Below are 22,167 nucleotides of genomic sequence, written 5' to 3'. Positions count from 1 at the left end.
TTCTCACTGAAGTTGAACCATATTCCTGGGTTTAGATTTTCAGACAAGCTCTGAACGGCCCTTTCAGCAGGGTCAGGCCAGGTTTTCCAAAAAGCTCAGTTCAAGCAGGAAGCAGATGGCCAAATGCCCTCCAGGCTTTGGAAATCAACTGGCTTCAGAGTCAGTTACCAATCCACTGGAGTGCTTTGATTTAGGAGGAGCAGAACAAAAAGAAAATGAGTATCTGCTAACACATCTCATGACAGCTTGTCTAATAAATTTGTGATTTAGCTACATGATCCATTATTGCTGCAACTGGCAGATTAGGCTCTTTGACAGAGTGATTAGAGATAAGAACAGGCTGTGAAGCTGCAGATGAAAAGGAGGTTGATATTAGTTCAGAAGAGCAGGTCAGTAGAGTGGGTTATTAGTCTATTAGCAGGACAGGAAGAACATTTTACCAGAGGGTCTCCATTCTTCAGTAAAAACTGGTTTAGGTCAGGAAAAGAGTGACTTAGTACTACCAGCCCTGTGATATAGTACCCTTAACAGCTACAGTAACACAAACATTGCTGTGTATGTGTGCAAAGCACTCCTATGTTGTCACAGCTGTAATCCCATAATTGAGAGATCAGTTTTCAAGGAAAGGGAAGGCAGCAGTGGTTTCAAAACTGGAATTTAACCACAAAAGCCAGCACTCTCACTAGATCTCAGAAGCTAAGCAAGGCAAGATCAGCAAATGGAAGAGGTGACCAAAGTAGAGCTACGCGATTAAGGACCTTTTCACATTGCACTACAGCCTTTTCCATGACCACTGCAGTCCTGCAAAGAAGGCCTGGGAGTGTTTCCCTTTTCTTGGCAAGGACAGAACAGTACTAACCAAGATGTTAGACTGGTAGCTAAAGGGCCAGGACACGTAGAAGACTGTCAGTGTCCAATACATTCATTATAACTAGACAGTGACATAATCAAACAGATTTATTAGCTGGCTGCATAATTCCCATCAATTGCTTGATGACGATACAGCCAGATCCTCTTCTGAGAAGTTTTTACACAGCAGTAGTTGAGGAAAGTGTTCCTAATGAGTCGTGTCCAGAGAAAATGAAGAGCCTTTGGTTTAAATCATTCTACTCTCTTCTCTGCTTTTCTGCACAGGAATATCACGATTTTATTAACTCTGACCTCATCTGCCAGCTGCTAAGAAGAAGTTGATATTAACCAAAAACATTAGCTAGAAAAATACTGTAAATTCAACTAGTGATTCTCATTATCATTAGACAGATGGATCTGAGGGCTACAGGACCGGTCAGGAGAGCTCAGCAGTGCTAGAGGCTGTGCTGTGGCACAAACTAGACTGGCATCACTAACATCACTGAGCTCTGCATGTGCATGCGTGGCAGAGGTATCTCTGAGATGCTCTCTGGTGGCTGCAGCCTACTAAATCAAAGAAATATCCCCATGTATAATAAAACACAGACCATTTTAATAAAAATGGTCAGTGAAGTTCATGATCCATCAGCCCAAAGCAGTTCACAAGCAATCAGGGAGTGCCTTCCTGCCTACTGTGATGAGACTAAAGAGCTGAGGGTTTTTGTCAGAGAGTGGCTACTGAGCTGCAATGTGACAGCATGGAGGACCAGGAAATAAGCTACATATCAGGAGGTTTTTGGTCTCCATGTAAGGAAGCACTGAAGCACCAAAATATTTGTGGTTGCTTGTGCCTAATGAAAAGCAGCATGCTGTAAGGAAAAAGAACAGTCACACAGAAAAAAAAACACAAAAGATAAGGTAATTATGTGTAAATTAATTTACTAAGTGAGGCAGGAGAGCACCCAGATTTGTTTTCATTCAATGAAAAAGAAACCAACAAATCAAATCACCACAATCTCATTTTGCTACAGGAAAAAACATGTAACCCTCAGAGAAATGCATTTTTAGAAATGTGTCTATTTCTGGCCTTTGCCTAAAACTCTGTTTGCAGCAAAGGGACAAAAAGGAATATTTCTGTTCTTACATTCTTCTCAGCCCACCAGTGGTCACCATACGATACTGAGCTAAAGAAACTTCTGAGCAGATTACGTCCTTCAAAGGGCTGCCACAGGCATTTCAGAGACTTCAGTAAGGGTACCTTGGCTTCCAAATTTAGCTGTAAACTTCTAAGTTTCTAAACAGACTTTAGACTTGACTATACTGCTCTGTTTATTATCAGGGCATTATTTCTGGACTGTGTAGATAGGAATTTAGATTAACCTAAGAAATCTTCAAGTAGGATTATTTATGTAGGTGGAACATGAAAGACCACTCACTTCTGGTGTCTGATCCACATACTTGCATGCTGATGATCTAATTATCTACAAATTCCTAATGAACAAGCCTCTCAGCCCCTGCCATCCCTGAAAAGTTTCCGAAAGTCTTTAAGTACCCTAGGATTAAACAGTCTTATTTAAACCTCTTTCTAATCACTTCTAAGAATGAAAGAAGCAGATCAAATGGGAAGAGCTGGATTTGCTAAAATAGCAGGTGAGGATACAGGCACTGCTGAAGTGATACATCTTTATGGCTTTCTTTAATATGTATTTACCCCTAGCATTTCTGTGGCATGTTTAATGTTACTAGCTGAAACTAGAAATGGATTCTTCTTGCTCAAGTTTGGCACTTTCCACTAGTTGCTCATTCCATACCAGATGCGGTTTTTATTAATGGTCTCAAATGTTGCAAGCTAATGGAGATGAAGCAAAGCAGACCTCTGTATATTTACCAGATAGATATTGCATATGAGGAACTGAATTCCTAATATGCCACGTTGTTTACACTGATATAAACACTTTCAGACACTTGAGTCTCAATTAAATCAAAGGCCTTGAAAACAATATTGGTTTGAACAGCTTTGTGTGTTTGGTGAGTGGAAAAAGCAAGGAGAGCATTCTAGAGAGACCCATTGATAAGTGTTTTCTTGCTTACAAAGAGTAGAAAAATAGCCCAGTAGTGATCCAGCTGAAGCTAATACCAAGCCCAAAAAGGAGCTGAACAATGATTAGACTTTCCTGCTTCCTTCCTTGCATTTAGAATATTTTGCAATCAGTTTAGCACTAATAAAAGGGATTTGAACAGCATTCCTGACGAAGTTCCTTGTGATAACTGGTTTCAAATTTGACGACAGCCCCCACATTAAGAAATTCTCATCACCCACTCAGTCATTTTTGCAGTTAAGCAACTAGCATAAAGCAGAAGGCGCTCCCAGCTTTTCCTGAGCACCTACTGCTTCTATGACCTTGTTGTGGGATCTGTGCACTTCACAGTAATACCAAGTTGCTAACTATCATCTACAGCAGATATATCCAACCCATAGCCTGACACAGCTGGCAATACAGCTGCTCCCAGCCCCATGCTATAAACTATAAAGGTGGTGGCTCCTCCTTAGCAGCCCCAGTCATGCGCTCATTGCTCAGCCACAACGAAACCATGAGTGTGCTAATAATGTTGTGTTGACCTAAACCAGAGCATGGGGAGGGCAGTGCTGTGCTGAGTCAAGTGATGGCAAACAACTGTATGCATTTTGATACACTGGCTAAACACAGTGCTCTGAACAGCAAAGAATATTCAGCTGCGCTTTCTGTTATGATAAAGGGGTTTGAGAATAAGTTTCAAGATTGCAAAAAAAAATCAATTTGTGCTTATGACACCATTTTAAATTGATATAAATACATTACCCACAAATTCAGGTGCAATGTACAGAGTTGCAATTAGATATTCAACTCAAAAGCCTGTTCATGTAACATAAGGCCTGGATTTCAGTCAGCAGCTTGGAGCATACTTAATAATGCAAGATGCAGCAAGGATTGGGCCTGCTGAGTTGATCAGCTGCAGAGCCATGTCTGTGTACTCTGTACTGTGTACCCAGTGTTCTTCTCCATGAGAGAGGAACAGGTTGTCCTTATACCTTATTGTGACAATTTTTTTGTCACAATCAGTTTTGTGGAAACTGATGAAAATTTACTGCATGTCTATGGGGAAGGAGAAAGGCAAGTTCTCAGTTTCCTTATTTGCAGAATAGGCAGAAAGAGACAAAAGGAGTTGCCAAAAGCCCCAAAGTCAGCATTTAAAAAGGTATAAAGAAGCCATTTTAGGACCCAGTTAAGGATTTCTCTTCTGCAGTAGCCAAAGTGCGTTAAGTAATTTGGCAAATATTTCAATATCAGCTATTTCTTTGGGGGCAGAAACTGCATCTCTTTGTGAGATTGAAAACTTCAAGCAAACAAAGGAATATGGAATAATCAAATCTTTAAAAGATTAGAACCTTATGCTACAGAAATGAATCATTTCTAAAACAAAGGCAAATAAGGAAGAGGGGGAAGGACATGAATAACTCCCTGATAAACCAAAACTTTTCCCACAAGCAGCATGTTTGGACATTGTGTAAATTCATGTACAAAAAGGTTTATTTATTTTCTTACCATTGCGGAAAGCATAGAAAATTAACTTGTCTCAAATAAACAGACACAGTAGGCTGGCATTTATCAGCTCCACGCACTGCACTGTAAGGGTCTGATTATGACAGCTCTTTTCACTGGCAATCTAAAAGTGCTATTATGACTGCAGTGCAGAACTGAAGAACGACAGTCAGTATGACAGATTCCAGTACATTTCCAAGAGAATCCCAGAATATAATTACGAGAAACTTCTTACCTGACAAGATAGCAAATTGCCTGTGTAGCTGTTCTATTATATCCACTGCAACCAGCGGTCGTATCTCCTGCTGCATGATTTCATCTGTGCAAGTGAAAACAGAAAACAGAAATGAGCTAATGAAACCCTAATGACAACTTTTGCTGGGTTCTTGGAGAATGTAAAACAAGGACGATACTCAAATGAAAAGAGCCTGGCTTCACTATTCATGCAGATGTGATATGACCAAGTTTATAATACTTACAGTCCCATCCTCAGCCTACTTACTTCTATCTATTGCCTAGCGATTTCTGAGAGCTTTTCAGAAACCAGCTCCAATAGATTTGCCAGAACTTGTCACAGATTCACTCAAGGCGACAGCTTGCCCCTCTCTAATTCACATTCCATGTTTATCTACTGAATCTGGGCTCCCATATTAAAGCAGCTTTTCAGACACTAAGGTCTACTTCAGATACAGGACCACATTTCTTTCCAAGCTCCCTGTTTTCTTCTTAAGGACTTTGTATAAGCAGCCAACCCAGAACAGTTTCCTTCGTGATGCTTTTTCCGCTACAAGCAAGTACATAGTGAAAGGAGGAAATAAGGGCTGTGAGGCTTTCTTGTCACAAAAACAAAGCCTGTTCTTTTAAAGTACACACTGAGAAGTTAAAAATATCTTGATAAGCAGCTGGGGAAAAACCATCACAATATTTATGCATGTGCAGATTGTGTAATCTATACAGTGACCAGCAACTATAATCTCACATTGAGTTAATCTTTCTGCAACAGGCACCAACTACAGCAGGTAATTCCTGCTCTTCACTGCAGTTTAAACCAGCAACATTTGTTCACTGGGTAATATCTGCCAGCTTAACTGGCAGGATCCAGGTTTATATTACATAGTACCTATTACAATTGGGCCTTTAGCCACCATGCTGACAGAAGCAACAACCAGTCCTGGCTTTGTAGAGCTTGCCTCTGTACTGAACTCAGTCTGGACAACTTAACTAGCAGGTGGAAGGAAGAAGGATCCAGCCAGACAATTCATTATCTATACGGTGGAAGCACAGAGATACCAGCCAATAGTCACAAGACTATTCCACATTGTAAGGAAACTGGAACAGGCAAAGCAAACAAATTAACAGCAATCTATTACATTTTTTTGTTTTGCTTTAGTTTGCAGTTTCCCCTCACAGATCCCATTCTGGACTTGATTGCAGCTAAGCAAAGGCAAAACTATTTAAAATATACAAGGTTACTTATTAGGAAGCCAAGTACACAATAAGCCCAATTTCTCCACTAGTCACTTTGAAAGAGTATAGAGATAGCCCTGTTTGGAGACAGGCAAATACTACATCCAAAGACCCCATAACAAAAGAGGCCTGTAATATATGAACGCAGTTTTCAACAGGTACTGACAAGCATCTCCATTGCTTTGGAGAAAGAACCCCAGCATCCTTCAGAGTGTCTACTTGAAATATTCCTGAATCGCTTCAGTAGTAATAGATATGTCCTTGTCAAAACCACACGCTGGCAGCAAGACAGAGGTGGACAAGAGAAAACAGGTGTCTAAATTGAATACCAAAAATATGGAAGTAGGAGAAAAATAAATATGTAAACAGAACATGAAGTCTCAGAACTGAGATACCCTGGAGCATCCACTGAAGAAAGCACTGCTGATTTCAGCATCTGAAAGATGCAATAATATTGCAACAACTGTGAAGCCCAGCAGGTAGACAGGTGTGCTCTGGGGTGACCATGGCTGAGCTCATACCAGTCACATAAATGGAGCAAAGGTTTCTGCAGTGGTAGAAACTGCCACAAGGAGGCTCAACAGAAAAGGAAAATGAACTAGATAACATGCTGCCATCTCCAGCCTCTCACAGACTTGCTCATTGCTTCAGGGTAAGTAGGCCTGTCAGTGCGAGGGTTTGCTCTTAAGGTTTGCCAGTATGAAGGCACTGTTGATACCAAATAGCCTCGAGTAGAACAGAATTCCACCCCTCCACCCCGCTTCATTCTGCTGCTTTTGCAGCTTGCTTTAAAAGTAGCTCACTTCTGGTTTCTAAAGATGCTTTTCTACCACAAGAATGTTGTGGTGTAAGGATGAAATGGAGTAATGGAAAGAAGAACTCTAGAGTGCCAGGCAGGTCTCTTCTAATTCCCTGTCTGGGAAAGAGATTCTCCAGCAAGCCACATGGGACTGATTTTCTGTAAACCCCACACTCTGCAGGAGACATTCAGATGATGAGAAAGGTGGTATAAAATACATTTGCTGACTGAGAATCACACATTCAAGTAATATAGCATAGCTCACTCACTGACACAAGTGGAGAAGATGATGTAGCAGAAGAAAAGACTAATAGGAGGTTAATGAAGTCTGAAACAACAAAGAAAGGTGTCTTGTGGGCCCCAAAGGCAAATCACATCATCTGGTAAGAAATGCTGTAGCAACAACACAAAGAAATACCGGCCCTCTTGCATCTTCATCTAGACCAGTGCTTCAGGTATATACTGTCCAATACTGATGATTTCGTAACATCACTACAGCACAGAATTTGCAATAGAAGTTCCAGTCCTTGGAAACATATCATAGAACCATAGAATGGCTTAGGTTGAAAGGGATCTTAAAAGACCATCTATTTCCAACCCTCCTTCCATGGACAGGGTTGCCACCCACTAGATCAGGCTGCCCAGGCATGATTACCTGGGGCTGACAAAGGAAGTTTTTAATCTTTGACTAGAAGGAAAGCCTGGAAAAACTTCTTAAAATCCAACAGGTCTGAGTTGAGTGCTAGACTTCATCCCAGGATGCCCTGTGGGCTTCCAGGCCCATGTACTTTAATCCACATACATGCAAAATGTGGAGTTCAGCCTCTTGGGCAAAAGCAACACACTCTTTTCCTGTGGGATATATACCACAGCTGAAAAAACCCTACTTTACCAGCATGATGTCAGCATGTCAGCCTAGCAGCTGCAGGTTCATAGCTTCTGAAAAAGCTTATGGGCGTGTTTTTATCCACTACACAGGGCACAAAAGTCAGTGAGAAAGTTTAAGAAAGCTGACAAGTCATGAGAGCTTGACAGTTTCCTTGGTTCGTTGCACCTTGCTAATAATATTTGCAGATTTGGCAGCCCCTCATCACTCCAGAGCAGTCCAGTCCCATCCTCCAGCAAAGATTTGTGTAGCAGTGCAATTGGAGATCATATCAGAGCTACATACCAGCCAAGTGGCTGTGATGCAGTTATCTTGGTCATCTTCTTTCAAGCATTTCCTAGCTTCTGTGTGGTATTAACTTTATTTGAGGAGGCTGGCATGCTTAGCTTCTCAAATTTAAAAAAGAATAGCTTAATTGATCAAACAGTACTATGTGAAAAATTGCCAGTACCATACACAGGTCACTGAAGTTGAATCTTCACACATACTATGCAGATCTTCACTACTTGAGCTAATTAAACTTGCCAGGACAATTAAGATGTAAGTAAGGATGTGATACTACAGGAAAAAAATGAAACAAGTCTGTTCATGCGCTCCTTGTTCTCCTCTTAAACTGCTCTATGTTCAGTTCCTTGCAGAGACTGTTCAAGTGTTTGCATGTAAGACCAGTTTCACCACAGAAGCAATAGGCCTTGCAGTTTCCCAAGGTGTTATACCAAGTGAGAAGGAAAAAAAGTGGTCAGTACAGCCATCTGCCCAACGCTGCTACTCCTCCCTCCCACATCTCTAGGGAAGATAGCTTGCATTGCACTGCCCAAATTTTAAGAGAAAAAGCACTCAGTTACACTTCATAATTCCTCGCTCAGAAGTGAAATATGCCTGGGTTCTCCTCCACACACACTTGCCTATTTTATTCCTCATCACAGCTGTATTCATTCCTGTAGCAGATCTGGAGCACAGCACACAGACTGCTGCCCTCAGAGCTACACCAACAGCAGCTGATAAAAGCTAGAATTAATACAATTTTGTTCCCTCCTCTCTTAGCAGAGAGAACCCAGTTTATATGCTAATGGCAACAAATGGTTTCCAACAGTGTTTGAAAGATGATCCGCTGGAGTGAAAGACTGGATTGTGCCAAGCAGATTGACACACCAGTGCCTTTTGCTCCATGAAGGACAACCAAAGGCAAGGAGCCATAACAGGGCACTGGGGCTTCTTTGTTATCTAGTGACAGAACACCACAACTGCTTGGCCTTCTCTTGACAAGGAGGGAGGGGCTGGCTTCAATTCCCCCATCTGAAGTAACTAATTTTGCATTAATAGGTTACAGATTTCCAGAGCAAAGAATCTCTTCATAATGACAGTCTAATACATAGTTCACATTTATATTATAATGTAGGAGAAATAGGGAAGGAAAACAGCTGGGAGGGAAATAAAACGTTTGCTAAATTGGTGAAGTACATCAGCCCACTTTTATGCTGTGCAAGTCCAGTCAAGAATGACCCTTGCAGCATTGGGGGCAAAACTGTGGATCTGAGGAAAAATAAGTCAGAGTGCTGATGTTGTGGACAAGAGCCAGACAGAATTAAGCAAATGGTCAAAGATTTCATTTGAAGAGCATGAAGAGGACACCAAATGTTAGGCATTCTCATTCTTCTTTAAAATTACCAAAAGGCATCACAAACCCAGAGCTCAGAAGTTAGTTGTTAACTATCTAACCTACAGATCAAATAACCTCAACTCCTGTGTCTTCTGGCCATGAACAACAACCCACACAGTTCACAAAGTGTACAGCAGAGCTAAGTTAGGTTTTAAGAATTAAACACACGAAGGAGATGCAAACTTGTATGTCACCACTGAAGAAGGTTCAGGCAGTCTGAAGTGTTAGAAGACATTGTCCAACCAAAATTTCCTATGCAAGTCCTTAAGTAAAACATCTCCTTTCCTCAAGTCCAAAAAGTGATTCCAGGCTATTACACTAGAGAAAGCAGCTTCATGTTTGAGTTTCTCTTTTAAAAGAAGTTTTATTCATTTCCCTTCCCCAGCATTTGTGCCCTTTGTTTACTTTTTGATAAAGTCTGTTTATTTTTCTAGCCCAGACAGAAAAGCAGCAAGATCAGATACTGATATGAGTCGGCCATAAGTGCTATGGATCTTTCTCTGTACTCAGAAGAACTGAAAATCCAGCTAGCAACACAAAGGAAATCCCATCTGTTCTCTTACCCTTCTGCAGTACTACAAGCAGGCACAGCGGAGAATCAGAATGCCCACTCATGTGCAAGTCAGCACTGCCATTATGCAACACAAAAATTTCTAGTTTATCCTCAGATCACTTCAGCTGTTAGCAAACTGCAAGGACTTTTTGAGGACTTGCTTGCAGTGCCTTTCAAGTCACAAGGAGTCCAGCATGTTCCTTCCTTACATTGGAAATGCAAGCGAACCAAGTTATTTTGGACTCAAACATGAACTTCCCCCTGGACCAGAGGCGTTAGATCCAGGCTTCCTGGTGACTGCCAGCGCAGCACACCCCTCAGGCACATGCTTAGGGCAAGGTTAAGTCTGCGTGCAGCTGCACTGAAACTAGAGGAAATGTTTAACAAAACAGCACTCCAAGAACATGTACATTGAAATATGTCTTTTTCTAAGATGGCAGAACAGCCAGGAAGTTCAGACACAGAATTACAACTTGAATCGAGGGGATCCCAAGACTCAGAAGTAGTGAAGTTGCAAACTCTCAATCAGGTTTACCTGAACTTTAAAAATCAGTTATTCACTCGAGTCAAACAGGTGGGCAGGCTGTCACCAACCCCTGCAGGATGAGCCCCTGCTGCTATCGTATGCAGTGCTGTTGCTGTTACCATTCACTGCGGTTTATTTCAGCTTTCTGAGCCAACTTTAAAACATTTTGGTATAGACTTCCTTGACAGAAGAAACTGATTTTGCCACATTTTCCAGGTAAGCACTTCTTGAAAAAACACCTTTATATTATTTGTTTACACAAAAGAGGCAAAAAAAGAATGATTGCCACGAAAGTTAAACTTTAAAAACTTACAGAGAATTACAAAAGCATACACTCTATTTAGTTTAGGTGGCTTTCGATCCTATCCTGTTATGAAGACCCACGATATATTATTGCTGTAAAATCATATACCATTCATAAACAGCAAAGAACAAAAACACCATTTCACATCATTTGCACAGCAAATACAAAATAGTTGTTCTGAGACAGATGTTACTTGATGTCACGCAGCACAAAGGTGAAGGTGGAGATATTACATAGGAAATGTTATATTCAGCTCTGTTACAAAACAATCCTTCCTGACTAAAAGACCCAAGGCCAAGGTCTAATCTCAGCAACACCTTTAAGGACTGAATCTAGATTTACAGCAGCATAACCCAGCACCTTCTCTAGCCCCTCAGCAGTAAACATTTCTTGATAGTTTCTAGTTTTTGCAAGAGAAAAAAAGTTTATTCGTTTTCTTCCCCAAAAATCCATGCTCCACAGCTACACTGGATTGCTGGAATTCCACAGAACAGAATCCAATAACAGACAGTTTCACATTTTCACACTGACTGTTAAAATCTGTCACGAATAACAAAAACCACATGCGGCAATCCACAAAGCTAAAATATGTTCACTATAATACTTTAATGCTAAGACAATCAAGAGATATGGCAGACTGGCTAGCAGACTTCATTCCTTCCTCCCCAAAGTCTGCCAACAGACAGTTTCACAGCTGAAATGTTACCTAAGAAAATCTTAGTAACTGGCTCAGTTCTGAACTATTGCATCCAGCAAAATCATTTTAGTAACTACCCCTATCATTACGTTACAAGGGACCACTCAGGTCAGGAGCTGAAGGACTGATTTCTTGCTCACTCCTGAACAGAGACCAGTTAACTCAAAAATATTTCCCTGGTTACTACCACTGGAGACAAACAGTGAGCCATAGCAGCCTTTGCTGCCAGCAGCACTCTGAATACATAGCTCAGTAATGGGACAAAGTGCTCACAGCCACCCGTATGCCTATGGGAGACACAGCCACCCCTCCAGCAATTTTCTCCAAGCTGTCACCACCACCTCAGTTCAGATGCCCAATAGAAAAAGCAATAGAAGCACTGCGAAGAGCAGCATCTCCCCCTCAAAGCCGCAAGCACACTCACAGGCACATGCCCTCCCTTGTGTTGCAGGCTGGCTCCTCTGGAGTCTTGCTGTGGTAATGAGTTAATATGAGGCAGAGAGGAAGGATGGCAGGAGGCAGTCTTCTGAGGAAGCAGTCCTGGATCTAACCAGCGGTGCACCAAAGAGCTGACGCTTTCCTGGAGCAGCCTGCACAAATTGCTTAGTAACTGCCTCAGTGCAAACCACAGCAGAGACCTCTGACACGCACCATACCCGAGCTTTAACCCTCCGAAGGTGCAGCTGGCTTCTCCCCTCCCAGGCAGCCCTCCACTCAGATCCTTGGACACTTTGGAGGCATTTGGAGCTTAACATGGACAAATAAAAGTATATCCCTACAGAGACAAAACAAATTTGCTTGCCTAGACTAAGGCATAGAAAGCACTCTCATTAAAATAACTTTTAATAGTAGAGTGTTCAGGGCCAAGGAAACCAACAGCACTGCTGTGGATAGCTATCATAGAGGACTACTCCAAAGGCACACCCACAAGCCAGAGCACAGTACTGTTATTTAAAGACAAAGTAAAAGACTACAAGATCTGCAACCTCAGTCAGAAACATGAAGCTAGCATTTGGACATGGGAGTAAGCAGTTCTAAAAACCCAGGCCAACAAATACTTCAGGACACAAGTTCGTACAGTGCATGAAGAAAGCACGTGTGCTTCCATGTTCCTGTGACAGCAGTAACACGGCAGCTATACCCATGGCAGTACTGTCTCATCACTTTATCTACAGGTTTATTTATATTAGCCCTTCCTGCACTACCACACACTCAGGAGCTCAGTAACTTTAGCTACAGGTTGCTCCTTTCCTTGAGAACAGCTGAGCAGCCGTCACCCAGGTAGTACAATGCAGCAGTAATACCTCAGTTCTTATACTAGCTCTGCCATCAGTCTGCCTCAGAAGAAACCAATACATTTCTGTATTACTGATACAGAAATGGAGGCACAGGGACAGAAATCCACCCCACAAGCAGACCTCACCTTCCTTTACTTGTAAAATGAACAGCAGGCCAAATTTGTTAATTCAGTCAGACTACTAGAATGGGTAGCCATCTTAAGAATAGCGTTCCCAGTGCTTCCATCATTCCTCCATCATCCAACCAACACAATGATTGCAGTCATATAGTGTGAGAAAAACTGAACTCTATATGTCATTACAAACGCCCAATCAAAGTAGAGCTTCACCATATGAGAGCACCAGACACTTAAGACAGCTGCAGACTTGGTGGATGAAGGTAGACTAGGAAAGCAGCAAGATGCAGAGCATGTTTTTACATTGTACTTTCCTTCTTCAGCCTCTCCTAAACTGCATGCTAAGCAAATATATTTACCAGCCGTAGCACATGCTTAATGTTACTCTGCTTCCCACACTGACACAAGTGTTCACATGTAAGCGGTTTACAATCGAGCTGTCTCCTACTCCAGCTAGGTTTTGCTCTCAGGAGGGTGGGAGCTTCAGCACAGTGAACACACAACAGCCCAGTTGCAGTCGCAGACCCAGCTCTGCTCCGATGCCAGCCCCAGGAAAGGCAGAGCTCGGTACAGCCATGGTCCGGCGTCGTGCAGTGCCCTCTCCTGGGCAGCACCCACAGCCTTTCTGCAGCTCATCTCCTGTGAGAGCAGAGGGGGGTAAAGCTCTCCAAAGGGTTATGGAGAAGTGACAAATCTTTGCTGGTAAGCATGACAGATCATTAGATCCTAAAAAAAAAAAAAACATTTAAATCCTGCCTGTAGAAGTTTTGCAGACAAAGAAACAGATCCAGCTGTGGAGGCAGAAGGCTAAAAGTTACTCTGCAAGGGAACACAACCAGCTAACCTCACACAGGGCTCCTGGGTATGCAGAGGAATGAACTTGTCTGAAAAGAGGCACAAAGAAATTCACCCCTTAATCCACAGGCATGATCAAAATTGTCAAGAAATAAGAACTTTAAGTTCATAGATATACGTTAAAACATCAGGTATGTAAGTGTAATTTCAGTGTACCTCTGCAAGATGTTATTGCCAGGTTCAGAAGGCTTGCTCCTGCCTCTATCAGTTGAGCAGTATTTTGCCCCATCCATCTATTGTCCCACCAGCATTTGGAACAGAATATTGATGCTTCAATTTTGTGTTACTGGTGAGCATCTGCAGTATCAACAAAAGTTTACTTTAAAAAAAGTATATAAATTCAAGGACCTGGTTCTCAGTTCCAGTGTACCACCTGAGCATCTGACTGCATATATCATCCATGTGCTCACAGCTGTAAGTATGGCACTCCAAAAGCATGACAAGGAACGGCTCATACCATACTGTCTCTAACTCAAATCCTCTTCCTAGATTCTTTTACTGCAGGACCAGAAGGGACGACCACGTTCATTGTGTTTGACTTGTTGAACACACAAGAAGTCCACAGAAATTGGATTAAGCCAGTGTTTTAGAAAGCTCTTTAATCTTATGTTAAAGGCTGTAGTCAAATGGAAATCCACTGTTTCTCCTGTAGTTGGCCTAATGTAGAGAAATTGGCTTGTGTTCAAAGCTCCCACTTTGATTTCCAGCCCAGTGATTTTTCTGGTTTTGACTAAAAATAAAAATTTATAATTTCCCTTCTTACATCTTCTTACTGGCAGATGATCCTTTGAGTCTAGTTGTAAAGTTAACCTGCACAGGTTCAAGGGAGGATGTGATAAGCATTCCATTGCTTTACCTCTTCCCATCTCACCTTAGCTCTTCCTAATGCTAGCAGAAAGTGACCTTATTAGTTGACAGGATCTCAGTTTTATAATCAGATCTTCAGTCATCCTTAGAGTGTGCTGCTGTGGGGCTGTCTATAAAGGTAGTGACTGAAGTTGAGACAAATAAGTGGAACTCTGCAGTCCTGAGTTTAATGACTTAGGAGCAAGTTCTTAATAGGAAAGAGGTGCAGCCTCCGTGCAGAACAGACTTGCTGAGACACCCGGCTTAGAAAAAGGTAAAATAAGAAATGTTTCGTCAATGCTTTTTGTCTGCTGCAGAAGGCTGGAGGATTCTGTGCCCTTGAGAAATGGAATGATGCAAGAGGGACAAAAATCAGTGAAAGACGACACCTGACAGTCTAAATATTCATTGATAGGAAGCTAGCCTGCTACAGCAAAGCATTCTTTTCTACTTGAGCACCAGTAGTTCCATTAGATAATGTCACATGGGTGAAGGAGAAGAATCTGTGACAAAGAAACCTCATGGAGCAAGCTAATCCACAGAAAGATCCAGATGATAAAAGCAGCAACAGAATTCATATCCAACATATCACAACAAAAGTTTGTCCTTAAGTGGCACCTGAAGAGGCAGATGTGGATGAAACTGGACAATAAGCTCCACTGGCAGAACCAGAGTGAGAGCTCTGTGCAGACTCTGACCTGCCTGTACATTCAGCATCATTTTTCCCTGAAGTCTTCCAAACAAACTGAGCTATCATCTTGCAGTAATAAATTCTGCAAGTTAACAAAACATTACAAATTACAGCAATCTGTCTATCCATCTTTAATGCTTTTCCATTTTATTTTTTCTGAGTTGTTTCTTGTTCTGGTATCCCAGGAGGAATGAGGAAACAAACACCCAGAAGGCCCCTAGTATAACTTGCCCTTTGAGAATTTGTTCTCTTGATCTTCTCCACTGCACTTATTTCTCAAAACTTTTAAAATGGAAATCAGACTGTGCCCTCTGTTTTCATTACCATTTTCTGGACTCTTTCTGATTAGGTAAGCAGCATTCAGTACTGTTCAATAGCAGCAAAGCAGCTTGCATATCAGTAGGAGGAGGTGAAGGGAGACAAAAGCATCTAAAATGAGGATCTTCATTACAGAAATCTCTGTGGAAACCAGAATATTTCAGTTATTTCCTTCAGTGTGAGCTGCCTAAAAAAAAAAAAGATATCCCATGTTCCCTAGGTAGCATTTTACATCAGAGAATGATAGATATAGAATACAAATAAAGCAAGAAAAAATTCTGACCAATGCATGAGGAGGCACTGCAACTGTATCTGAATGAGTTTTGAAATACCTTCCATTTACACTGCAGATTTCAGTCTTCGTGTGATACAATCTCAGTGACTTCCCCCAGTAACCATTACCTCTGTGAAAAAGCCAGCCATGTGTAAAAGGAAGGTATTTCTCATTTATTCCACTACTGAAGGAAAAGGTGCTCCAAAAAGTACAAGAAATTTCAGCCTGGCCTCATTCAGATGGGATTTCATTCTGCAGACAGAGCCAAAGAAGCCATTTTCTGCCTAAATCCTCAACTGCCCTTCATCCATTTCCAATATGTCAGTCCCCTTGCTGAACAGACAGATCTGAAGAGCTGCTTTTCATTTCCTGCAGGAACAGAGACAACAGCAGGACAGAGCAAGTGTCCATGATTGCTGGACAGTCGTAACTGCAGCATTCTTCTGTCCTAGGGAAGGACAAAATTAGAAATGTGGTGTCAGCACAAGAGAGAAATCTCCAAATCACTGACAAAGAGGATCTTGCCTGTTTTTTGCAGCATCTGCAAAATCCTGAATGCTTCAGTAATGAACTACATATTCCTCAGCATCTGCCAATTCATAGCCCTGTTCCATGAAGCCACTAGGCTCGAGCACAGTTTAAAATCACACATTTATTAAGTTGAAAATATACAGTCCACGTGGAGCCTCAGGCTTGACAGCACACAGAAACATGGTCCATTCAGCCAACACTCGACCATCCACGTCAAGCCTGTTTAGCTGCATGGTCCCTTGTGAACTATTGGAGGATTCAAGAATCACAATACAAGAATTATTAAAGGCATCTGGGGACGGGGGGGGCAGTTTTGGTAGGAGACGTCCTAATGCGTAGCAGATGTTAATCAGCAGCTGGATGACATGAATAGTCATATCACTGTTAAGACAGGAGCGTCTGTCCATGAATGATGTATTTCATGATGAAAGCATATCTTTTGCTTTTGGTTTCAAGATCTCATGTGGAGCTAAGAGCACTACAAGGAGGGTCACCTCTGGACCGGAGTCCCTGCCACAGTTCTTGTCTGTCTTTCTGAAGGCTCCTTCCCCTTGGTTTTCAGGTATCACACCTGCACACTGCAGACCCACAGAGTCTCAGGGTTATGTACTGATGCTCACAACAGTGCTTGTTGTTCGCATATCAAATATGCAAAGGGGACTTAAGAACCTGCAAGCCAGCCCTTACAGCAATATCCTGCCCCCAGCAGGGCTCCTTTTCTCTGTCTACTATGGCAAGCTAGGGAGGACTGAGCACTTATCACTTACCTTCAGCTGATTTGTTTTTAACAAGCATTCCCTATTTTCATCTCTATATGAACAGGTGACTACAACCACCCTTCCAATCACTCATCAAAATAAATCACACTGATTCAAAGGAAGCCTTGAACTCACATGACCAGACACTGGGTTAGCCCAGCCCAGCACTGCCTGCTACTGACACTGCTGATCAACTGTAGGTCACCTGCAGCTGCATTTGCCACAGATACTAAACCCAGAGAACAGCGTACATATAGAGTGCTAAGTACACAACAGGGATTTAATTCTGGATCCACTAGGATGAATATGGTCACATAAGACATGGCCACAGGAAGTTGATCTATTAGTAGTTAATAGATAAGACAGAAAAATAAAGTCTACTTCCTCTTCAGCAAGTGCCATGGCATCAGGAACTCACAGTTATCATTCCAGAGAAATGGTAATACATGTTTATGATGTGCTCTAGCTGTGGGCAGAAAAAAAGTGTTCAGACCTTGTAAGGCTCAAGCCAACAGAACTGAGGTACTCAGCTATGTCCTCCGCAGGAAAGGACTCTGCTGCTGCAGGCCTGACTGCACCCACGTGGCCTCAGTTTCTTCTGTAGTTACCCATGTCTTCCATCTCCTCTGACTGTGATATTCAGTACAATAGATGGACTTACCCGACAGTATTTACAGGGCTTCACAGATGTGGTTTGTATGTGAAAAATGCTTTGTACTTCAGAATGCCTGAAGTATTACTGAGTAAGCACCAGCCAATTAGTGCTAGATAACAGTCCAGCTGGATCTTTACATTTAGAAAGGGTATTTCCAAGTGAGAGTTAAGTTAAAACCTGTCCTGGAGATCCATTACACTGCATTGTCACTGTGCTCAAACAGAGACATCCTCAGAAAAAGGCACATATGCAACCCTATAGCTTGCCAACAAGGCTTTGCTAGTAGCAAAAGACTAGCAAGATGGGGCAGGAATGGTCACTACATGCAATTGGTTGTCAACAATTTATTTTCACAGCTCACACAGCTCTAATAGATGCAGCTGAAGGCACTCTGTTACTAACAATAACATAACTTCATCCCTTCATATGGTTTCTGTGGTAGAATTTAAGACAAAAGCAGAAAATACTTCTTTCTGCCTCACAAAATGGAAACATGCTCAGACTGAGTTGACTCGTAGCCCGTTCCCTAGCAGAAAATAATTTTCCAAAGTATTTCTGCCCATGACACTATGCCAGGTCATCTCTCAACATGCTAGGCAGGGAAGGTGTTTCCCTGGGAACAGTAACCATGGCAAAACCGGTGTCTTCCCCTTCCTGCTACCTACAGGAGGAGAAAGAACAGCAGATGCCTGCATTCTGCCTCCAGTAGGTCCACAGACCCTCAGACCCATAAGCAACCTGGAAGGACCTGATCAAAGACTCAAGAGAAAGGGAGAAGAATTCTATTCATTTACTCAAATACCAGGCATTTTTGTCATGCTACACTGTAAACTCAGAATGCCTCATTACAAAGAGTGCAACTGGAAACGTCAGTGTTAGTGAAAAGTCAGCCAAATACTACAATGTGTAGGTAGGCACCAAGCCCAAAAATCAGCACAGATAAACGGCCAACAGAAACAGAGGTACAATGGGATGGCTTTGCAGTTTTCAAACCCTGGCATTGTGCATCAGAGCCCTATTAAAGAAAGCATTTGCAAACCCCAATTTGCTGTAAGCAGTGGTTGCCAGCAGATCACCTGCTTCTGGCCCATCTATTTTTCTGCAGAATGGTCTCGATTTCCCAGATTGAACACAACTCTCAGAAACACGGATTTCCAAACAGTAATGATCAAGGAAGGACCAAAGCAGGCTGCAGCTGCAGCCCATGACCATTCTGAAACAAGAGTTTTGCTGAAGAGCTAACTAAATTATAGTAATGCAACAATAATTGAAGGTGCATTCACATGGCATGCTTTTGGGGATCTTTGTCACATACTCGTGAGCATGTTATATATTCCTGGATTCAGGTTTGGAAAGTAGTTATCCAAGTAAATTGAGCAAATGATAGCAAAGGGCTCTTTAATGACAACAAACAGAAAAAATGCTCAGTGATTCAGCAGTCTTAAGAGATGAAACAGTCAGCAGCATAGATTTAACCTAACATTATTCCACTTCAGAGTTAACATGCAATTAACACGCATTGCCAGGACACCAGCACCTTATACTAGGAACTCAAAGAATACTACCTCATACCCAGTGCAAATCATACAGAGCACAAGCTGACAGTCTGAGTTTCTGTAACAGTACAGACTCGCACTGAGAAAGATACTGACCTTCCACACAGTAATTTAGAAGCAGTGTGACAGGGTCAGGTGGGTCATGAGACCCACTGCCACATCTCCTTACATTAATTTCAAAGGGGTATTTTACATGCACAACAAATACCTGCTCCAGACACACGTACAGAAAACTCTGTGCCTAGCACCCAAGTGTTAAATAAACATTTATTCAGAATGAATTGAGCATTCCTTTTAACCTTCTCTGGGCCAAATCACTGCAAATATCCCAGACATATCCAGCCAAGCCAAACGATACAGTCATACCAGAGTTAATATCCAGCTCAGCCAGCTGTCTTTGAATTATTTACCACTGGCTCCTCAGAAAAAAAATTAGAAAAACAAGTGCCTTTTGTAAATCTCCTAGGAATGCAGTGCAGCTACAACTAAGAAGATGCTATTACTTTTAAAGATGCTGCACATACCTTTCTTTGCCATACACTCCAGTCTAATGCATCCTCCTATGAAATCATGGTAAGATTTCATTTCTCCCTCTGTTATCCGAACAGCAGTGAAAGGTAGATTCCTGGGCACCTGTTGTCCACATTTCCGACACCGAGAAGCCATTGCCAGAGCTCAGGAGACTCTTGTCAGGAATCTGCTCTCTGTTCGCTGGAATCCAGCCTGGTTCTTCAGCTGCCAGTCCAGGCTGGTGACTTTATCCCACTTAGTTCATTCAAGGTCACCCTCGCCAGCAGGATGTTCGCCATTGCAATTGGCTAAGACTTTTATAGGCTTACTGACTGTGTTTGTTTCTCCCTCCTTGCTTTCAATATCAGTTTACTTTATTCTCTCATTCAGAATGAAAGCTGTGAACCTCAACACAGCCAATGTCCTGAATGGCTTCCTTATTATTAATTTAAAGCTATCCTACAAGGTAGGATGAGAAGAAAGCATCTCAGAAGCACATTGCAAGATCACAGGATGCCCCTTAAAATAAAAAAGGCACCAAATTTATCCACAAAATTTTTCTTTAAGAAAATGTTTCTTCACGACTTTCACTCTCTTCAAGGCTTTTGATTCTATAATTCCTCATGATTAACACTGGGATTTTTTGACTTCTGCGTTTCAGCTTGGACACTGCAAGGAGACTGCTCTGCAGAGCTGCTCAGCCAATTACTCATATGTCTGGCAGTGGTGCTGGGAAGCTGCAACTGTACAGAAAAGCCCTCTGCTGCTATGCACAGTCCCTGCTCGTAAGATCTGATAATCTAAATGAACAGAGCAGCAAAAAGAACAGAAGGGAGGTATTGCTAGCAGGTTAACTGCGCAAACTCCACCCAAACTTTTCCTCCTTTAACAGGAGTTTGACACTCTTATTTGGATATTGGAACACATTTTAAAATCTCTTTGAAGGTGCTGGATATTTGAGATTTTTTTCCCCCCATTCTTAGCTATTCCCACAATTAAAATCTACTGATCAGAGAACCTGGTGAAGAAAATAGTACTTAGGAAATTGAGTGCAGAGAGCACTCAATCCTGATGTGGTAAAATAAGAAGGAACCTTTGCTGGAGAGAACAAATTGCTTAGGAAATGCACAAATGGGCACAAGACCAGTATTGGTGACAGTGCAGAGAATAGAGCAAGAACCTAATAATTCAGGGCCAAGCTGCAGCCAGAGCTCAACGCAGGGACCTGAGTACAGAACAAGCTCACTGCAAGGATCTTATACGCAAAGAGGAGAGGCTTTGCTTTTCTCTGCCTCAGTCACTATCACCTGCTGGCACTTTTCATAGCAGTAGCCAGCATAATTCAGCTTGTGGCCATCTCAGATCACAGCTGAACCCTAGAAACAATGGAAAAGGAGAAAACAAACAAACCAGAGAATGAATGAGAGGGGACCAAGATGCACAGGAGGAAAAAACCAAAAGCCTTACATGATGCTGCTACTAACATGACAAATAACTGCATGGACAAGCAAGAATGCCTGGTGGGTAAAGCACAGAAGTGTTAACTCAACCCTATTTCTTCCCTACCAGTTCCAGTACTTCTCTGCCACAGTAAGCCATTTGAGCTTCCTAACCATTTTCTTCTGGTGACAGAAAGCTATAAAAGAGATCCCTACTGTTAAACATTTGTGCTCCCCTTGCCTAGGTTTACTGCATGCCATAAAGTTGGTCACCCTTCAATCTGTCAAAGCCCTGCCCACCAAGTATTCAGCTGCAGGGCCCAAAGTTTACCTCAGGGACAAAGTACAGAGGAGTAAGGGGTAGGATGGATGGACAGAACTGTTTATTCTCATCTAAGTTTATTCCAGGTATGTTTCACAAGCAGCTGGACTAGCTTCCCCCAACATCAGAAACCTCTGACTCTGGAGACTTGAGAGCTGCAAACAAGTTTTTGCTCTGTAAAAACAGAAGAGCACAGTGGAGGGAACAGATACAGAAGAGAGGCAGGAATATTTCCAGAGATTGTCACAGAATGGAGGGGAGTTACTTCCCTGCTGCTCCAGACAACCACAGCAACATGATTGAAAACAATAAGACGACATTTTCTGCTCGTGAACTGCCAGTATTGCTTAGCAACAGTGCCTGGGTTGGGCTAGCAATGAAAAAAGCAAGTAAATAGTGTAAGAGTTTAATCATAAATAAGAAGGAATCCCAGATATCTTCAGCTGACATTAGCAAAAAGCCTGAGGGATTGCACTACTTTCTAGTTTTGTTAGGAATACCTCTTCATCTTGGAATGTGAGCCTTTTTGTTGATAGGGATACAGTAATGATAGCAAGCACCTTCACCTTCTTGTGCGTACAAAGGACAGCCAGAAATTTAAATTAAGATGAGTTAAGTGGGTTAAAGTCCCATGTCTTTTCTAATAAAATAATATGCTTCTGCACCAAGAGGCAGT

At 42.1% G+C, this 22,167-nt stretch overlaps 1 protein-coding gene across 16 annotated transcripts in view; it reads right to left on the bottom strand.

The window, feature by feature from the left end:
- Positions 1-22,167, bottom strand: part of MCF2L2 (MCF.2 cell line derived transforming sequence-like 2) — a 155,438-nt gene that overhangs the window by 107,205 nt on the left and 26,066 nt on the right. For 12 of the 16 annotated variants that reach the window (XR_006930980.1, XR_005862148.2, XR_001468035.4 and 9 more), the window contains exons 1-2: positions 19,745-19,973; positions 4,666-4,749 (exon numbers count right to left, since the gene is read on the bottom strand). Coding sequence is in view for 13 of the 16 variants with exons in the window: in XM_004943437.5 (XP_004943494.1) it covers positions 4,666-4,749; positions 19,745-19,886 (226 nt within the window). In the remaining 3 variants the exon portion in view is untranslated. Of the gene's footprint in view, positions 1-4,665; positions 4,750-4,932; positions 5,172-19,744; positions 19,974-22,167 lie in introns of those variants that run through there. The other 4 variants (XM_025153435.3, XM_040705707.2, XM_015291524.4 and 1 more) reach the window with 2 other exon arrangements.

The sequence above is a fragment of the Gallus gallus genome, chromosome 9, assembly GCF_016699485.2.
Source record: "Gallus gallus isolate bGalGal1 chromosome 9, bGalGal1.mat.broiler.GRCg7b, whole genome shotgun sequence".
Lineage (NCBI taxonomy): Eukaryota > Metazoa > Chordata > Aves > Galliformes > Phasianidae > Gallus > Gallus gallus.
This window is presented reverse-complemented; position numbering and strand designations above follow the sequence as displayed.